A 17,068-nucleotide genomic window follows, 5' to 3' on the forward strand; every position below is an offset into this window, starting at 1 on the left:
GCTGCGAGAGCTGGGAGTCTTACATGGTGGGCCGGCCCAGGGTCGGCGTCCGGCTGATCTCCTTGTCCCGAGGGTCTCCTTGTCCCGAGGCTGGGTGGGGGCTACTCTGTAGACCCTGGGAGAAGGAAGGGGAGGCGAAGACCGCGCGCGCCCCAGGCGCTCTGGCCCTGCCGAACGCGCCTGCTCTTTCTGCGGGTTCCTAACCTTGAAGCTAGACGAGTGAGGGGCGAACAAGACCGGGTCTCTACTCTGGCCCAGTACGTATGTTGGCTGGCGTCGGGGGGACTGGGTAGGGTAAGTGACAGACGTCAGACCAGGCAGGCAGAGTAAGTCAAACCCTGTCGCTTCTTCCTCAAGAGGAGCTCGGTTCTGCCTGCCCCATCAGCCTTACTGTCACGACCTCAGTTTAGGTCTCTTGTTTGCAAACTTAGCAATAGAGTTGAGGAGAAATGCTTGCTAAAATGCGGATTCCTAGGCGCCCCGAGATTGGAATTCTGGAGCTATGGAGTAGGACCCTTTTTGATTTTTTGCTGAAGCCTCCTTGTTATTCAAACCATCCTGAGCTTTTGAAGATTAAGCAATTCTTGGGGGTGGGGGGCATTGTTAGTAGCTATTTGGAAATGAACTTCAGGGAGATGTTGGAGCCTGCTATCCAGAACAGTGATATTAAGGAACTGAATACTATACGTGACATACTGCAGTTAACATTTAACAATAATGACTCTCTTTTCCCCCCGCAGGAATGGGTGAATTTAAGGTCCATCGAGTACGTTTCTTTAATTATGTTCCATCAGGAATCCGCTGTGTGGCTTACAATAACCAGTCAAACAGATTGGCTGTTTCACGAACAGATGGCACTGTGGAAGTTTATAACTTGTCAGCAAACTACTTTCAGGAGAAAGTAAGTCATTTGGGAGTCTGATATGGTGTTTTGATGTTAATTTCTTCTGAAGTTCAAGAAACTTGTCTTTTATAATCAAACTAATAGAGTGACTTCCTAGCCCCTCTGAAGTTGTTTAGAACTACCGAACTTCTGAGATCTCCTGTCTAACTGATGAGAGAAGCTCAGTTTCAATCTGTGTAATGTTGATTAGAAGGGTCCCACCTAGAAATGTGTCATCTCACTGCCTGTCATTGGAAACTGAGGTTTGCTGGATATTTTGGCCACAGGAAGGGAAATTGTTGGTATATCAGTCTCAACACCATTGCAGCTTTGGTAAGCAACATTTCCTGCTGGGAGTGTCAGTACTGTTTCATTGTCAATTCAGAAAAAAATGATAACACATTTTAATATCAGAAACTTTTTGGTGACTGTTGGCAGGAAGGTGGATTCCAAAGTTCATCTGTCTGAGAGGATGTAGATCTACATGTCTACATTTGGGAGTAAAGGAGATTTAAAATTAGGTAAAATGTCCTTTGGGTGTATGCGGAGGTCTATTAGTCCTTTTTCTTCTCCCCTCCAAGGTCACTGACTAGTAATTTCAGGTGCAACATCTTAGTACATGTTGAATGACTGTTATGTACTGGGTACTGTGATGTAAATGAATAGATGGGCAAATGAGTGAATTCAATGCCCAGCAGCCTGGTACCTGGAATTTAGGCATTCTGTAAATGTTTCTCGGTGAATGAGTGGCAAATACTGGGTACTGAGACAGATGTCAGAGGCCCTACCTTTACGGAGCTCAAAGACCAGTGGGAGAAACGTAAGTGTACAGTCTCCAACCTGTAAAATAAATACGATAAATTGAAACACAGGCATAGAACCTTAATAGAGAATTGCCTTCCCTGAGAGGTGGGTTTAGGAAGTGTGGAAAGGGATGATTTACTGAGCTCACCCCTGAAGAACTAATCAGAATTTAAAAACTACAGGCCCACCACAAATGGGTTACATTCTGTGGTATGAAGAACATATGATGGTGTGTGCTTATTGCATCCTGTGATTTTCTTTCTTTTTCTTTTTTTCTTTTTTCTTTTTTTTGGAGACAGAGTCTCACTCTGTCACCCAGTCTGGAGTGCAGTGGCGTGGTCTTGGCTCACTGCAAGCTCCGCCTCTCTCTCCTGCCTCAGCCTCCTAAGTTGCTGGGATTACAGGTGTGAACCACCACGCCCACCTAATTTTTTTTTATTTTTGTAGAGACGAGGTTTCACCACGTTGGCCAGCCTGGTCTCGAACTCCTGACCTCAAGTGATCTGCCCACCTCAGTCTCCCAAAATGCTGAGATTACAGGTGTGAGCCACCATGCCAGACTGATTTTCTTTTATTGTTTTTTTTTTTTTTTTAACAGTCATGGCTATATTGTGATTTTTCTGTTTGTCATTTATAACAGTTATAACTATACACTTTGTGTGTTTGTTTAATGTCTTCCATGCAGAACTTCCAGTTTTGTGAGAAAGGAACCATGTCAGTGATAATCACATCTGCATTCCCACCATTTATCAAGTGCTTCGTACAAAGCCACTGCTTAGTAAATGTTTGTTGAATAGTTAAGTCAACCATTCCTTGCCTAGTGTTCCTTATTTTCTTTTTTCCTTCATCTGTTTTATTTTTCAACAATTAATTAACTCAGGCTAGTTTCCTGCTTTCCTTGTATTCCTTTTCCTACTAGATATGATTGCTTACCTCTGTCAGTGACTCTCAGAGCAAGAAAAAATTAGTATGTTAAAGTGAAAACTTTAGGGCACAGTGGCTCACACCTGTAACCCCAGCACTTTGGGAAGCCAGGGCAGGCGGATCACCTGAGCCCAGGAGTGCAGACCACCCTGGGCAACATAGTGAGACCCCATCTCTAAAAAAAAATAATAATAAATTAGGTAGGTGTGGTGTTGTATGCCCATAGTTCCAGCTATTTGGAGGGTTGAGGCGGGCAGATCACTTGAGCTTAGGAGGCTACACTGAGCCAGGATCGGGCCACTGCACTCCAGTCTGGATGACAAAATGAGACCCTGTCTCAAAAAAAAAATGAAAGTGGGCCTGGTGTGGTGGCTCACTCATGCCTGTAATCCCAGCACTTTGGGAGGCCGAGGCGGGCAGATCACCTGAGGTTGGGAGTTCAAAACCAGCCTGACCAACATGGAGAAACCCTGTCTCTACTAAAAATACAAAAAAACTAGCGGGACATGGTGTCACATGCCTGTAATCCCAGCTACTCAGGATGCTGAGGCAGGAGAATCGCTTGAACCCGGGAGGTGGAGGTTGCGGTGAGCTGAGATTGTGCCGTTGCACTTCAGTCTGGGCAACAAGAGCAAATCTCCATCTCCGAAAAACAAAAAAGTGAAAAGAATGTGAACATATGAGCTAGGAGTAAGGAGATCTTCATTCACCTCATGCAATTGACTTTGGCACTTTTGGCAACCCACTTAACCAGTATGTATCTTGGCCTTCTCAAGTTGAAATAGGAAAAATTAGAGCTGGGCGCGGTGGCTCACGCCTGTAATCGCAGCACTTTGGGAGGCCAAGGCAGGCGGATCACGAGGTCAGGAGATCGAGACCATCCTGGCTAACACGGTGAAACCCCGTTTCTGCTAAAAATGCAAAAAAAAAAATTAGCCGGGCATGGTGGTGGGCGCCTGTAGTCCCAGCTAATTGGGAGGCTGAGGCAAGAGAATGGTGTGAACCCGGGAGGCGGAGCTTGCAGTGAGCCAAGATCGCGCCACTGCACTCCAGCCTGGACAATAGAGCAAGACTCCATCTCAAAAAAAAAAAAAAAGAAAAGAAATAGGAAAAGTTATACTTAGTTCCTTTTTTGTCAAGCAGGTCTAAGAATAAAATGCCTTGATAGATATGAAAACTTTTGGGTTGGGTGCAGTGGCTCACGCCTATAATCCAAGGACTTTGGGAGACCAAGGCTCACTGCAGCCTCTGCCTCCCAGGCTCAAACAATCCTACCCTGTCAACCTCCATAATAGCTGGGACCGTAAGTGTGTGCCACCACACCTGGCTACTTTTTATATTTTTTGTAGAGACTGTGTCTCCCTCTGTTGCCCAGGCTGGAGTGCAATTTAAACCTTTTCTGCTGAAAATGTTTTCCTGAACTAGTCCTAGTAAAAGAAACAAATTTAACTGTATAAAACTAGTTAGAATTTGAGCTGAAGAAACGAAAATGTCAGTAGGCATGATCTGAGAGCACAAAACTCCACACTGGTTATTTATGGGGAAGTTGTTTTTGCCATGTTGCCTGTTACCACTCAGTACTGGTACCTGATGAATTTGTGGGAATGTTGAGAAGTTATGGTGTTTCTGCAGTTTTTCCCAGGTCATGAGTCTCGGGCTACAGAAGCTCTGTGCTGGGCAGAAGGACAGCGACTCTTTAGTGCTGGACTCAATGGCGAGATTATGGAGTATGATTTACAGGCATTAAACATCAAGTATGCTGTGGATGCCTTTGGAGGACCTATTTGGAGCATGGCTGCCAGCCCCAGTGGCTCTCAACTTTTGGTTAGTAAGCAACTATTGGTAATTCAATCCAAAATTTCTCTTGTGCCTGCTCAAACTTTCTTGCCTGTGCTTATAGCAGAGTAACGATGTATTATGGCATGTGGCAACCCCAACTACAAGATTGGAATTGATACTGAAGATTTAAAACATCCCCAGCGCCGGGCGCGGTGGCTCACGCCTGTAATCCCAGCACTTTGGGAGGCCAAGGCGGGCGGATCATGAGGTCAGGAGATCGAGACCATCCTGGCTAACACGGTGAAACCCCGTCTTTACTAAAAATACAAAAAAGTTAGCCGGGCATGGTGGTGGGCGCCTGTAGTCCCAGCTACTTGGGAGGCTGAGGCAGGAGAATGGCATGAACCCAGGACGTGGAGCTTGCAGTGAGCCAAGATGGCGCCACTGCACTCCAGCCTGGGCGACAGCGAGACTCCGTCTCAAAAAAAAAAAAATCCCCAGCATTCTTTTTGCTGCTTGTCTGGACCTTGTTGATTCATTTATGAAATGGTAGGATTACATCAGTTCAACATTTGCCAAACTGTGTTCTGTGGAATTTGGAGATGTAGAGGTTTTTTTGTTTTGGTATGTTTTGTGTTTTATGATAAATTTCTTTTCAGAAATACAGCATGTTTAATCCTGCTGTAAATTCACAATGCACATTGGGATATGAAGAGTTCTAAGAGTCCCTTCAGCAGGTTAACCTGTGCACCAGTGTTTCAGCACAGTGTTTCAAAAATTTGACCACACACTGAGACCCTTCACATAATTACCATTAGAATGGGTGCTTCCGGATCTTTAATTCTCTGTGATGAGTCTCATTCTTTTTGATCTGCACTAATTTGCACCATATCTTAAGGTGTTTCCATTTAGGTTATAATGTTAATAAGTCTTTCTAATCCATGTCATATGCAGGAATGGGGCCACTAATTAGAACTCTTAATATCAGTCTGTTTTCTGCCTAGGATATGAAGGCTACTGAGAATACACTATTAGTTTCTTGATAACTAGTACTTTGTTTCTCTCACAAATGATTTTTCTCTTTCAGGGCAACTGATAGCTTTAAGGAGGAAGAGAGAACGAGAGAGAGAGAGAGAGTGTGTGTGTGTGTGTGTGTGTGTGTTTAGTCCTATAAAATGTTTACTGTTTATCTTGTCTGTTTACTACCTCTTTCTGCAATAGGTTGGCTGTGAAGATGGATCTGTGAAACTATTTCAAATTACTCCAGACAAAATCCAGTTTGAAAGAAATTTTGATCGGCAGAAAAGTAAGGGTCATTTTTCGTGGGGCGGTAAATAGCCTTAACAAGAAGTTAAGTTTCAGTGCCACTGGGGATGGGATATTTTCCCATGAATCCAGGTAATATTTTATCTCTACCGAGTACAGGGAGGATATGTGCTAGAAGCCTTCCCCAGCCCAGGCTTTACCTATTGTATAGCATAGTTGTGACTGCTTGGTTAAGTAATAATATGGAAAACCAGAAATCCAAAATTGTAAAGCTAGTGTTCCCGTGGAAGTCAATTTGTTAGTTGTCATTTACTTTTGTTATGTTTTAACAAGCATACCTGAAGTCTTGTAATACAATTTTGTCATTAGGAACTGTGGTTCTTTTCTTTTTTTTTTTTTTCTGGAGGCAGAGTCTCTCTCTGTCACCCATGCTGGCAGTAGCAGTGGCATGATCTAGGCTCACTGTAATCTCCACTTCCCGGCTTCAAGTGATTCTGGTGCCTCAGCCTCCCGAGTGACTGGGATTCCAGGCATGTGCTGTCATGCCCTGCTAATTTTCGTATTTTTAATAGAGACAGGATTTTACCATGTTGGCCAGGCTGGTCTCGAACTCCTGGTCTCACTCAAGTGATCCACCTGCCTTGGCCTCAAGTGCTGGGATTACAGGCCTGAGTCACTCGGCCTAGCCAAGGAACTGTGGTTCTTAATCCTTCTGGTGCATTCAAGTTGAATGAGGGAGTTTATAAACAATTGCCCATCCTTGGGCTTTACCTGGGCTGAATTGGCATTGATCCTTTAGAACAGGGGTTGGCAGAATATTTCCGTAAAGGACCAGATAATAAACATTTTAGGCTTTGACAACCCTACATTGTCTGCCAGCTGTATCAGTGTAGTGCAAAAGCAGCTGTAGACGACACTGAAACTAATGGGCAAGGCTGTGCTCCAGTAAAAACTTTATTTACAAAAACAAGCAGTGGGCCTGATTTGGCCTGTGGGCCACAGTTTGGTGACCCATCTTCTAGAGGGTAGCAGCTGTCCTCTGTGTCCATTAGTAATACTTGTCCTCTGCTGATCATATTCTTGCTTCATTTTTACTATCTCTAAGGTGCTTTTTTTTTTTCTTCCTGAGATGGAGTCTTGCTTTGTTGCCCAGGCTGGAGTGCTGTGGTGTGATCTTGGCTCAATGCAACCTCCGCCTCCTGGGTTCAATCTGTTCTCCTGCCTCAGCCTCCCTAGTAGCTGGGACTACAGGTGCGTGCCACCATGCCTGGCTAATTTTTGTATTTTTAGTAGAGATGGGGTTTTACCATGTAGGCCAGGCTGGTCTCGAATTCCTGACCTCATGATCCACCCACGTCAGCCTCCCGAAGCTCTGGGATTACAGACATGAGCCACCACGCCTGGCCTGGGTGTTCTTTTTCAATTACAAAGGTAATACAATGCTTTTTAAAATTCTCATACATTTTCCCAAGTATGAAATAGAAAATAGGTATCTCAGCTGGGCATGATGGCTCACACCTGTAATCCCAGCATTTGGGGAGGCCGAGGTGGGTGGATCACTTGAGGTCAGGAGTTTGAAACCAGCGTGGCCAACATGGTGAAACCCCATCTCCACTAAAAATACAAGAATTAGCCAGACGTGGTGGCAGGTGCCTGTAGTCTCAGCTACTAGGGAGGCTGAGGCAGGAGAATCGCTTGAACCTGGGAGGCGGAGGTTGCAGTGAGCCAAGATCGCACCACTGCACTCCAGCCTGGGCAACAGAGTGAGACTCCATCTCAAATAAATAGGTATCTCATTTCCACTCTGTGGGCAACGTTTTGGAACTAGTCCTTTAGACTTTTTTGTGTATTCATGTAGAAGTACATACATTTCTTGCACTTGATCCACTGCAGACATCTTTCTGTGCCAGTCATGGCAGTCTGGATGGCATTCCATTTTATGGAATGGAATTATTTAGCCTAATTTCTATTGAAATACATATATGTATTTTTTTTTCTTTTTTCTTTTTTTTGGAAACAGGGCCTCACTCTGTCACCCAGTCTGGAGTGCAGTAGCATGATCACGGCTTACTGCAGCCTTGATCTCCCGGGCTCAGGTGATCCTCCTTCCTCAGCCTCCCAAGTAGCTGGGGCTATAGGTGTGCAACACTATGCCCGGCTAATGTTTTGAATTTTTTTGTAGAGACAGGGTTTCACCATGTTACCCAGGCTGGTCTTGAACTGGGCTCAAGCAATCCATCTTTCTTGGCCTCCCAAAGTGCTGGGATTATAGACATGAGCCACCACACCTGGGGGTGTGTGTGGGGGTGTGTGTATGTGTATATGTACGTATATTTATTTTACTACTGTAACCAGTACTGCAATGAACATTCTTGTATACATATTTTTGGGCCCTCATGCTAGTATTTCTTTTTGATCAATTCCCAGTGCAATTACTGGGCCAAAAAGTATGCACATTTAAATTTCGTGAGATCACTTCCAGCCTCTTCCATAAAAGGCTATATTTATGTATACTTCCATCAACTATTTATACATTATGAAAGTATCAAATACTTCATTGTCAATCCCAGGGCAGAGTTGTGCCTCATCTATTACAAAACGGTGCTTCAGGGAGTACTGTAGACGAGAGAGCTAAGATTGTAGAACACTCTAGAGATAATCGTGGGAAGAGAGCTCAGTTACTCTTTGTATATATTTATGTGTATGTCACTTTCTTTTTTTGTTGTACAACTCCCAAGGTCGCATCCTGAGTCTCAGCTGGCATCCGTCTGGTACCCACATTGCAGCTGGTTCCATAGACTACATTAGTGTGTTTGATGTCAAATCAGGTGATTGTTTTTCTCAGTTCATTTGGGGTGGGGGAGTGTGGGTCTTATTTGTCAGATTCACATTTCTGGGTTTTCAAAAGCTTGAGCCTTTGTCATGCTTTCATGATCTTTATGGCCTAACATGTCATTAATCTTCTGAGATGTCCGCAATGAATTTTACTCCTTTCTTGGATTACTACCACTGCTTTTAGGGGAATCTTGGATCTTCAGTAAGATGTAGTATTTTTTATTCATCATAATAAGAATTCACAATAAAATTATCTTAACTAGTACATTCATTCACAGTTCATTCATGTACTACGAACAGTAGAATTACCTATGTACAGATCCCAGTCCTTGGTAAAAATGGGTTTCTGTCATTGAGGAACATAAGGTCTTCGTAGCATAATTGGTGAAACATGAGATCAGAAAAGCAGAGAACTATGATATTTTCTGTTCTTGACCTGGAAAATTGGCTTCGTAGAATCCTTCATTGATGGGGTTGATCTCAACTTGTTTGGTGGACATGTCTGTACTTCCGTCTGAGATACAGAGATAAAACAGATTGGCTGGGCATGGTGGCTTACGCCTGTAATCCCAGCACTTCAGGAGGCTGAGGCGGGTGGATTACCTGAGGTCAGGAGTTCAAGACCAGCCTGACCAACATGGAGAAACCCCATCTCTACTAAAAATACAAAATTAGCCGGAGTGGTGGCACATGCCTGTAATCCCAGCTACTCAGGAGGCTGAGGCAGGAGAATCACTTGAACCCGGGAGGCAGAGGTTGCGGTGAGCCGAGATTATACCATTGTACTCTAGCCTGGGCAAAAAGACCGAAATTCTGTCTCAAAAAAAAAAAAAAAGTCAAACACCTCTCTCCTTTTTCCTCAATGCTCAAATAATTTTTTTATTTGTTATATATGCATATATAAAGAATTCCTGGCTGGGCGCAGTGGCTCATGCCTGTAATCCCAGCACTTTGGGAGGCTGAGGAAGGCAGATCACCTGAGGTCAGGAGTTCGAGACCAGCCTGACCAACATGGAGAAGCCCTGTCTCTACTAAAAATACAAAATTAGCCAGGCATGGTGGCCCATGCCTGTAATCCCAGCTACTCAGAAGGCTGAGGCAGGAATATCACTTGAACCCAGAAGGTGGAGGTTGGCATGAGTCGAGATTGCACCATTGCCCTCTAGCCTGGCAACAAGAGTAAAACTCTGTCTCAAAAAACAAATTCCTTTAGCTTATTACAAAAAGAGGGAGTCCTTCTTTCTCTCTCTCACACTCCTCAAGGCAAACCACTTGTGACCCTTACCTGATTCTTTTGGTATCTATCACTGCAGCACCTAGCATGCTTTTTATGCTACATTTTGATTTTTCAGCTTTAGACCATTTTTTACTGACTTCTATGACTTGCCCCTCTTTTTCTACCATCTGCCACAGGCATCCACACTTTCTCCTGATCCTCCCAGTATGGTTATATTTTAACTTTGTTCAGATTAGTAGTTGATATTTTTATTATTATGACTATGTATGTACTACTCACATAGTAAATTTCCTTTCTTTTCCTGTATCCTCATTGTTTAATAGTGTCTCTGTCTTACTGATACAATCCCACATTTTTCCAGTTTCATAAATTAGGTTCAAGTCCATCTGGTTTTCTTTTTGTTTTTTTGTGTTTGTTTTTTTTTGAGACGGAGTCTCGCTCTGTCACCCAGGCTGGAGTGCAGTGACGCTCATTGCAAGCTCCACCTCCTGAGTTCACGCCATTCTCCTGTCTCAGCCTCTCCGAGTAGCTGTGACTACAGGTGCCCGCCACCACGCCCGGCTAATTTTTTGTCTTATTAATAGAGACAGAATTTCGCCGTGGTCTCGATCTCCTGACCTCGTGATCCGCCCGCCTCGGCCTCCCAGAGTGCTGGGTTTACAAGTGTGAGTCATCGCGCCCAGCCAATTCCATCTGGTTTTCTTTCTCCACTTTTATCTTTGTGAATAAGTCCCTTCCAGTGCCTTCTGACCCACTCCCATCTGGCTTAGCCGCTCTGGGCCTGCTGCACAACTGTGAGATTTGGAATTCTGATTTTTCCGTTGTTCTCAGGATGTCCTTTGCTTCTCTATTGGATAGGACGTCCTGTTTCTGTGTTATTCACTTTCTTGGTTTATCCTTTGGTGCATCCTGAGTAAGAGTGCATGAAAAAGAATTCTAGCTTGGAATTCTTTTCCCTCAGAATTCTGAAGCCCTGGCTCCGCTGTCTTCTAGTTCCTTGTATTATTAGCAAGTCAGATGCCATTCTGAGAGTTGATCCCTTTGTATAGGACCTGTTTTATTTTTTTCCCCTCCGGAGCTTTTAGGATGTTTTCTCCTTACTGTTATGAAATGTAATAATTAGGTTTCTTTGTGTGTGGATCAATTAATTGTTCTGGACACCTGGTAGGTTCTTTTCATTCAATACCCATGTCCTTCAGTTCTGGGGGGAAATTCTTTTATTTTTCATTTCTTTCTCTTTTTACTATGCTTTCTGGGAGAGTTTGTCATTTTTATCTTTGAATTCTCTGTTGAGTTTTTCATTTTTGACATTTCCAGAGTTCTTTTTTGTTTCCTGAATCATCTTTTTTATAGCATTCTCTTTTTGTTTCATTATACAGAAACTTTTCTCTTTCTAAGGCTATTAATAATTGTCAGGTGTTTTTCACTCTGCCTGTTTCCTCCCTGTTATTCATTTATTTGTTTCTGTTAGTCTGTTTGGCCTCTGCCTTTCACATTAAAGGCTTTCCTCATGTCTGTTGATCATCTCATCACTGCATCATGTGGCTTACTGAGCTTGGATTTCACTGAAGAATGATCTGGCTGTACTGCTTATTCCGGGTAGCCCTGAAACCAGAATCTTCAGATCTTTTCTTTTGTGCCAGTTATGTTCCTCAGAAATGGTTTTTCATTTTCCTGCCTGGTGAGTATTGGCCTGGCTATCAGCATTCTAAGGGGAAAAAAAAGAATGGTGTTCTCAACATTCAATGAGAAATGTTCACTTAATCCTGGTTTTCATATACTGCTTCTGCCTGATAGCCCTCCTCAGACAGCATCTCCAGTATTCTGCTGACGTGCTTTTTGGGAGCTTCCCCGCTTCTTAGTTAGGACATGGCTATCTGGGGGGTCTACCAGCTGGTAACGGATCCCTCTTTGAAGCCCCACTTACTCCTTTTCTAGAATATCTGGGTTCCCCAGTTCCTGAGTCTAAGGATTCCATAGTATAATTCAGGTGGCTTCTTGGCCACCTTCCTCTCTGCTGACCTGGGACTTAGTTTCAGGGCTCTGCTGAGTCCGTTGCCACTACTTGTCTGCTTTCCAATTCCCCAAATTTTGTCACTGTTCTCTCCCTTTCCTGTGGGATTTTGGAAAAGAGCAGAGTGTAATGTGTGTGTGCAGTTGACCAGCTTTAAGTGAATGTCCCAAATATCTCTTTCCATTTCACCTCCCCAAAAGAGGTTTCTGTTCTCATTCTCTTCCCTCCCTTCCTCCCTCCCTCGCACCTTCTATCCCATTCCTATCAGGCTCTCCCAATACTCTTTCTCTTCAGGTAACCATTTTGGAGTTCCCAGATCAGGTTCACCAGAACTACCATTTATAGGCTGACTGTGTTCAGTCAGCTCACCTACCATATCATGCTTACCACTGGCTGGTTTGTTATGTTTTGTTTTGTAGAGATGAGGTCTCACTTTGTTGCCTAGGCTCGCCTCAAACTCCTTGGCTCAAGCAATCCTCCCACTTTGGCCGCAGACAGATTTTGAAGACAAACAGAGAAATAAGTACCATTCAAAGATGTGCTTTTCTGAATTTTCAGGAAGCGCTATTCATAAGATGATTGTGGACAGGCAGCATATGGGTGTGTCTAAACGGAAGTGCATCGTGTGGGGTGTCGCCTTCTTGTCCGATGGCACTGTCATAAGTGTGGACTCTGCTGGGAAGGTGCAGTTCTGGGACTCAGCCACTGGGACGCTTGTGAAGAGCCATCTCATCGCTAATGCTGATGTGCAGTCCATTGCTGTAGCTGAGGTGAGTACAGTCCCTGTTTAGAGTGGTTGATGTACAACCTCGGGGGTGAGCAGAGAAAGCAGCCTTAGTGATGTGCCACGAACACTGGTTCCTGATTCCGATGTTGTACTGGAGGAAGATGAGTTTAGGAAAATGCATCTGAAAACCCACATTGTTTCCATAGTATCTAACAATTGGTTAGAGAATGCAGGATTCTCCAAGAGATTAGTTAGCATTGAGATTTTCTTCAGACACTGCTCACCTCCAGTTCATCTTGTCTGATTGTAGATAGGGCGCAGCAGCCTAGAAGAATCTCGAGAAGCACTATTTCTCTCTCTGTCCAGGTGCTCTGCTGCTTCCTATCTGTTTAGAACATTGGAAGATAACTTTTTAGTGATTTTAAAAATGTTCATTTTCTTCTATTTGAATAATCCTCACGTAGATTTGTGTTGAACAGATAGGCCTCTTTTCCTTTGGTAACATGAATTCTTCTCTTTTAAAACCTTTGTATTTATTTATTTATTTTTAATTTAATTCAAAAAATAGAGATGGGGTCTCCCTGTGTTGCCCAAGGTGGTCTTAAATTCCTGGGCTGGAAGATCCTCCCATCTCAGCCTCCCAAAGTGCTAGGATTATAGGCAGGAACCACGGCATCTGGCCAAAATGTCTTATGTAGTAGTAGTATTCTTTTCTTTTTTTTTTTTTTTTTTTTGAGACGGAGTTTCCCTCTTGTCGCCCAGGCTGGAGTGCAATGGCGTGATCTAGGCTCATTGCAACCTCTGCCTCCCAGGTTCAAGCTATTTTCCTGCCTCAGCCTCCCCAGTAGCTGGGATTACAGGCCCCCGCCACCACACCCAGCTAATTTTTATATTTTTAGTAGAGACGGGGTTTTACCATGTTGGCCAGGCTAGTCTCAAACTCCTGACCTCAGGTGATCCACCCACCTTGGCCTCCCAAAGTGTTGGAATTACAGACGTGAGCCACTGTGCCCAGCCTATTTTCTCTCTCTTTTTTTTTTTAGACAGAGTCTAGCTCTGTCGCCCAGGCTGGAGTGCAGTGGCACAATCTCGTTTCACCGCAACCTCTGCCTCCTGGGTTCAAGCGATTCTCCTGCCTCAGCCTCCAGAGTAGGGGGGATTACAGGTGCCCGCCACTGTGCCCAGCTAATTTTTATATGTTTATGGTTTCATCATGATGGCCAAGCTGGTCTCAGACTCCTGACCTCAAGTGATCTGCCTGCCTTGGCCTCCCAAAGTGCTGAGATTACGGGTATGAGCCACCACACCCCGCCTATTATTTTCTATGACATAATATTGTAGAAGAATAGTAACATGAATTCTCATTCAGAAACCTTTGAGTATTTTAGCAGTGAGACATGGAAAGTGACTTTATTTGTTGAATACCTCCTTCTTTATCTCCTTAGTTTGAGAATGATGTGCTATCCTACGTGCTGACATCCATATTCTAGTGTAGTGTTCCTATTCCATATCACAGGTTTTTTGAGAACAGTTTGATGTATGCTGAAGCCCTGAAAAACATAGATGTCACATGTAAGTGATAATAGTGATATAAGTTGAAATGAGTGGGATAAATTCCCCTTTGAAAATAGAGTTTTAATCTACAGCAGTTGTAATAATTATACTTAAGAGTTAATTATTGGCCAGGCGTGGTGACTCAATGCCTATAGTCCCAGCACTTTGGCAGGCCAAGGCGTGCGGATCACTTGAGGTCAGGAGTTTGAGACCAGCCTGGCCAACATGGTGAAACCCCGTCTCTACTAAAAATGCAAAAATTAGCCAGGTGTGGTGGTGGGCACCTATAATACTAGCCACTTAGGAGACTGAAGCTGGAGAATCGCTTGAACCCGGGAGTCAGAGGTTGCAGTGAGCCAAGATCACGCCATTGCCTTCCAGCCTGGGCAACAAAAGCGAGACTCCATCTCAATAATATTAATAATAATAATAATAATAATGATTTCACCTAAGAGAAATACAATACAGAGTAAAGGAGAAGTCCTTGCCTTCCAAATCTCTTTCTGGATGGGACTTTAAGAAGACTACCCTTTAAAAAAATTTTTTTTGAGACAGTCTCGTTCTGTCGCCCAGGCTGGAGTGCAGTGATGCAATCTCGACTCACTACAACCTCCGTCTCCTGGGTTCAAACAATTCTCCTGACTCAGCCTCCCAAGTAGCTGGGATTACAGGCGCGTGCTACCACGCCAGGCTAATTTTTGTATTTTTAGTAGAGACTGGATTTTACCATGGCTGGTTTGAACTCCTCACCTCAGGTGATCCGCCTGCCTCAGCCTCCCGAAGTGCTGAAAATACAGGCATGAGCCACCACCTCTGGCTTTTTCTTTTTGTTGTTGTCGTTGGGTTTTTTTTTTTTTTTTGGAAATGAAGTAAACTGTGTAGTTGCAGGTTGGGGAGTGTTTGAGTTCCTAAGCTGCTGGGTATGTCCACTTTTGTCTTAGGCTAATGGTTTTCAAGTAGTGTCTTTAGAGATGAGGGAGCGGCTCCTCAGAGCCACCTTATGTGCTGTCCTTGGAAAATGCTTTCCTTTCTGCTACACAGTCATGACCCCACAAAGGAGTTGGCATGAGGTTAAGGCAGTGTGGTGTGCCCAGAGCACAGGCTTTGGGGCCAGATGGCCATGTTTGTCATGTCTTTAAGCCCTTTGGAACTCTGGTTTCCTTATCTGTGAAAAAAGTTACTAAATGATGATTAGACAGAAAGAAGTTATAATCATGATTCATACAAGTATGAAATGGAAATAAGTCAGATTTTCTGTAATTCATTGTTGAGGGAACCAGTAAGATATTTCAGGGAGTTCATCCCGGGAGGCAGAGGTTGCAGTGAGCCGAGATTGTGCCGCTGCACTCCAGCCTGGGTGACAGAGACTCTGTCTCAAAAAAAAAAAAGATTTTCCAAACTTCAGTCTTTTTACCATTAGTTTTGTAATTCTCCCCAATACATTATTTACTTTTAAACTATTTTAAAAGTGTACATTTCAGTGGAAAATTCATTCACATGGTTGAACAGCATTTTTCACCACTATCCATTTTCAGAATTTTTTTTTTTGAGACGGAGTCTCGCTCTGTTGCCCAGGCTGGAGTGCAGTGACCGGATCTCAGCTCACTGCAAGCTCCGCCTCCTGGGTTTAGGCCATTCTCCTGCCTCAGCCTCCTGAGTAGCTGGGACTACAGGCGCCCGCCACCTCTCCCGGCTAGTTTTTTGTATTTTTTAGTAGAGACAGGGTTTCACCGTGTTAGCCAGGATGGTCTCGATCTCCTGACCTCGTGATCCGCCCGTCTGGGCCTCCCAAAGTGCTGGGATTACAGGCTTGAGCCACTGCGCCCGGCCCATTTTCAGAACTTTTTCATCACCACAAACAGAAACCTGTACTCATTAAATACTACCTCCTCATTCCTCCCTTCTCTCAGCCTCTGGTCACCTCTATTCTACTTTCTGTCCCTATGAATTTGCATATAACATTTGTCATTTTGTATCTGGCTTATTTTACTTAGCATATTGTTCTCAAGGTCCATCCATGTTGTAGCTTTATCAGTATTTCATTCCTTGTTAAGATTGCATAATATTTAAGTGTGTGTTTTGTTTATCCATCCATCTATTAGTGGACATTTGGGTTGTTTCCATCTTTTGGCTATTGTAAATAATGCTGCTCTAGGCCAGGCGCAGTGGCTCACACCTGTAATCCCAGCAGTTTGGGAGACCAAGGCGGGTGGATCAGTTGAGGTCAGGAGTTCAAGACCAGCCTGGTCAGTATGATGAAATCCCATCTCTACTAAAAATATGAAAATTAGCCGGCATGGTGGTACGCGCCTGTAATCCCAGCTGCTTGGAAGGCTGAGGCGGGAGAATTGCTTGAACTCGGGAGATAGAGGTTGCAGTGAGCTGAGATCGTGCCTTTGCACTCCAGCCTGGTCAACAGAGTGCAACTCCAGCTCAAAATAATAATAATAGGCCGTGTGTGGTGACTTATGCCTGTAAACCTACCACTTTGGGAGGCCGAGGCGGGTGGATTGGCTCAGGAGTTCCAGACCAGCCTGGGCAACATGGTGAAACTCTGTCACTACTAAAATACAAAAACAGTAGCTGAGTGTGGCAGTGTGCACCTGTAGGCCCAGCTACTCGGGAGGCTGAGGCAGGAGAATCGCTTGAACCTGGGAGGCAGAGGTTGCAGTGATCTGAGATCGCTCCACTGCACTCCAGCCTGGGCGACAGAGCAAGACTCCATCTCCAAACAAGCAAACAAAATAATAATGCTGCTCTGAACATTGAGGTACAAGTACAGGTTGAGTGTCTCTGATCTGGTTCTGCTTAGAAGCAGAAGTGTTTCAGATTTTGGATTTTTTTTGGATTTTGGAATATTTGCATATACATAATGAGATATCTTGGGAGTGGGACCTCAGCCTATACAAGAAATTCATTTATGTTTCATATGTACCTGATACACGTAGCCTGATGGTAATTTTGTACAATATTTTATTCATTTTATGAGGGAAACAAAGTTTTGACTGATCCAGCAGATGAGGTCAGATGTGAAGTTTTCTACTT

At 44.0% G+C, this 17,068-nt stretch overlaps 1 protein-coding gene across 2 annotated transcripts in view; it reads left to right on the forward strand.

Moving 5' to 3' along the window:
- The window catches only part of UTP4 (UTP4, small subunit processome component), a 43,092-nt gene that overhangs the window by 158 nt on the left and 25,866 nt on the right, over positions 1–17,068 (forward strand). The window contains exons 2-6 of one of the 2 annotated variants that reach the window (XM_025369511.1): positions 741–901; positions 4,244–4,435; positions 5,612–5,696; positions 8,395–8,484; positions 12,301–12,512. In XM_025369511.1, coding sequence (XP_025225296.1) covers positions 743–901; positions 4,244–4,435; positions 5,612–5,696; positions 8,395–8,484; positions 12,301–12,512 — 738 coding nt within the window. In that variant the 5' untranslated portion in view covers positions 741–742. The remainder of the gene's footprint in view (positions 1–740; positions 902–4,243; positions 4,436–5,611; positions 5,697–8,394; positions 8,485–12,300; positions 12,513–17,068) is intronic. The other variant, XM_025369512.1, reaches the window with a different exon arrangement.

The sequence above is a fragment of the Theropithecus gelada genome, chromosome 20, assembly GCF_003255815.1.
Source record: "Theropithecus gelada isolate Dixy chromosome 20, Tgel_1.0, whole genome shotgun sequence".
NCBI lineage: Eukaryota > Metazoa > Chordata > Mammalia > Primates > Cercopithecidae > Theropithecus > Theropithecus gelada.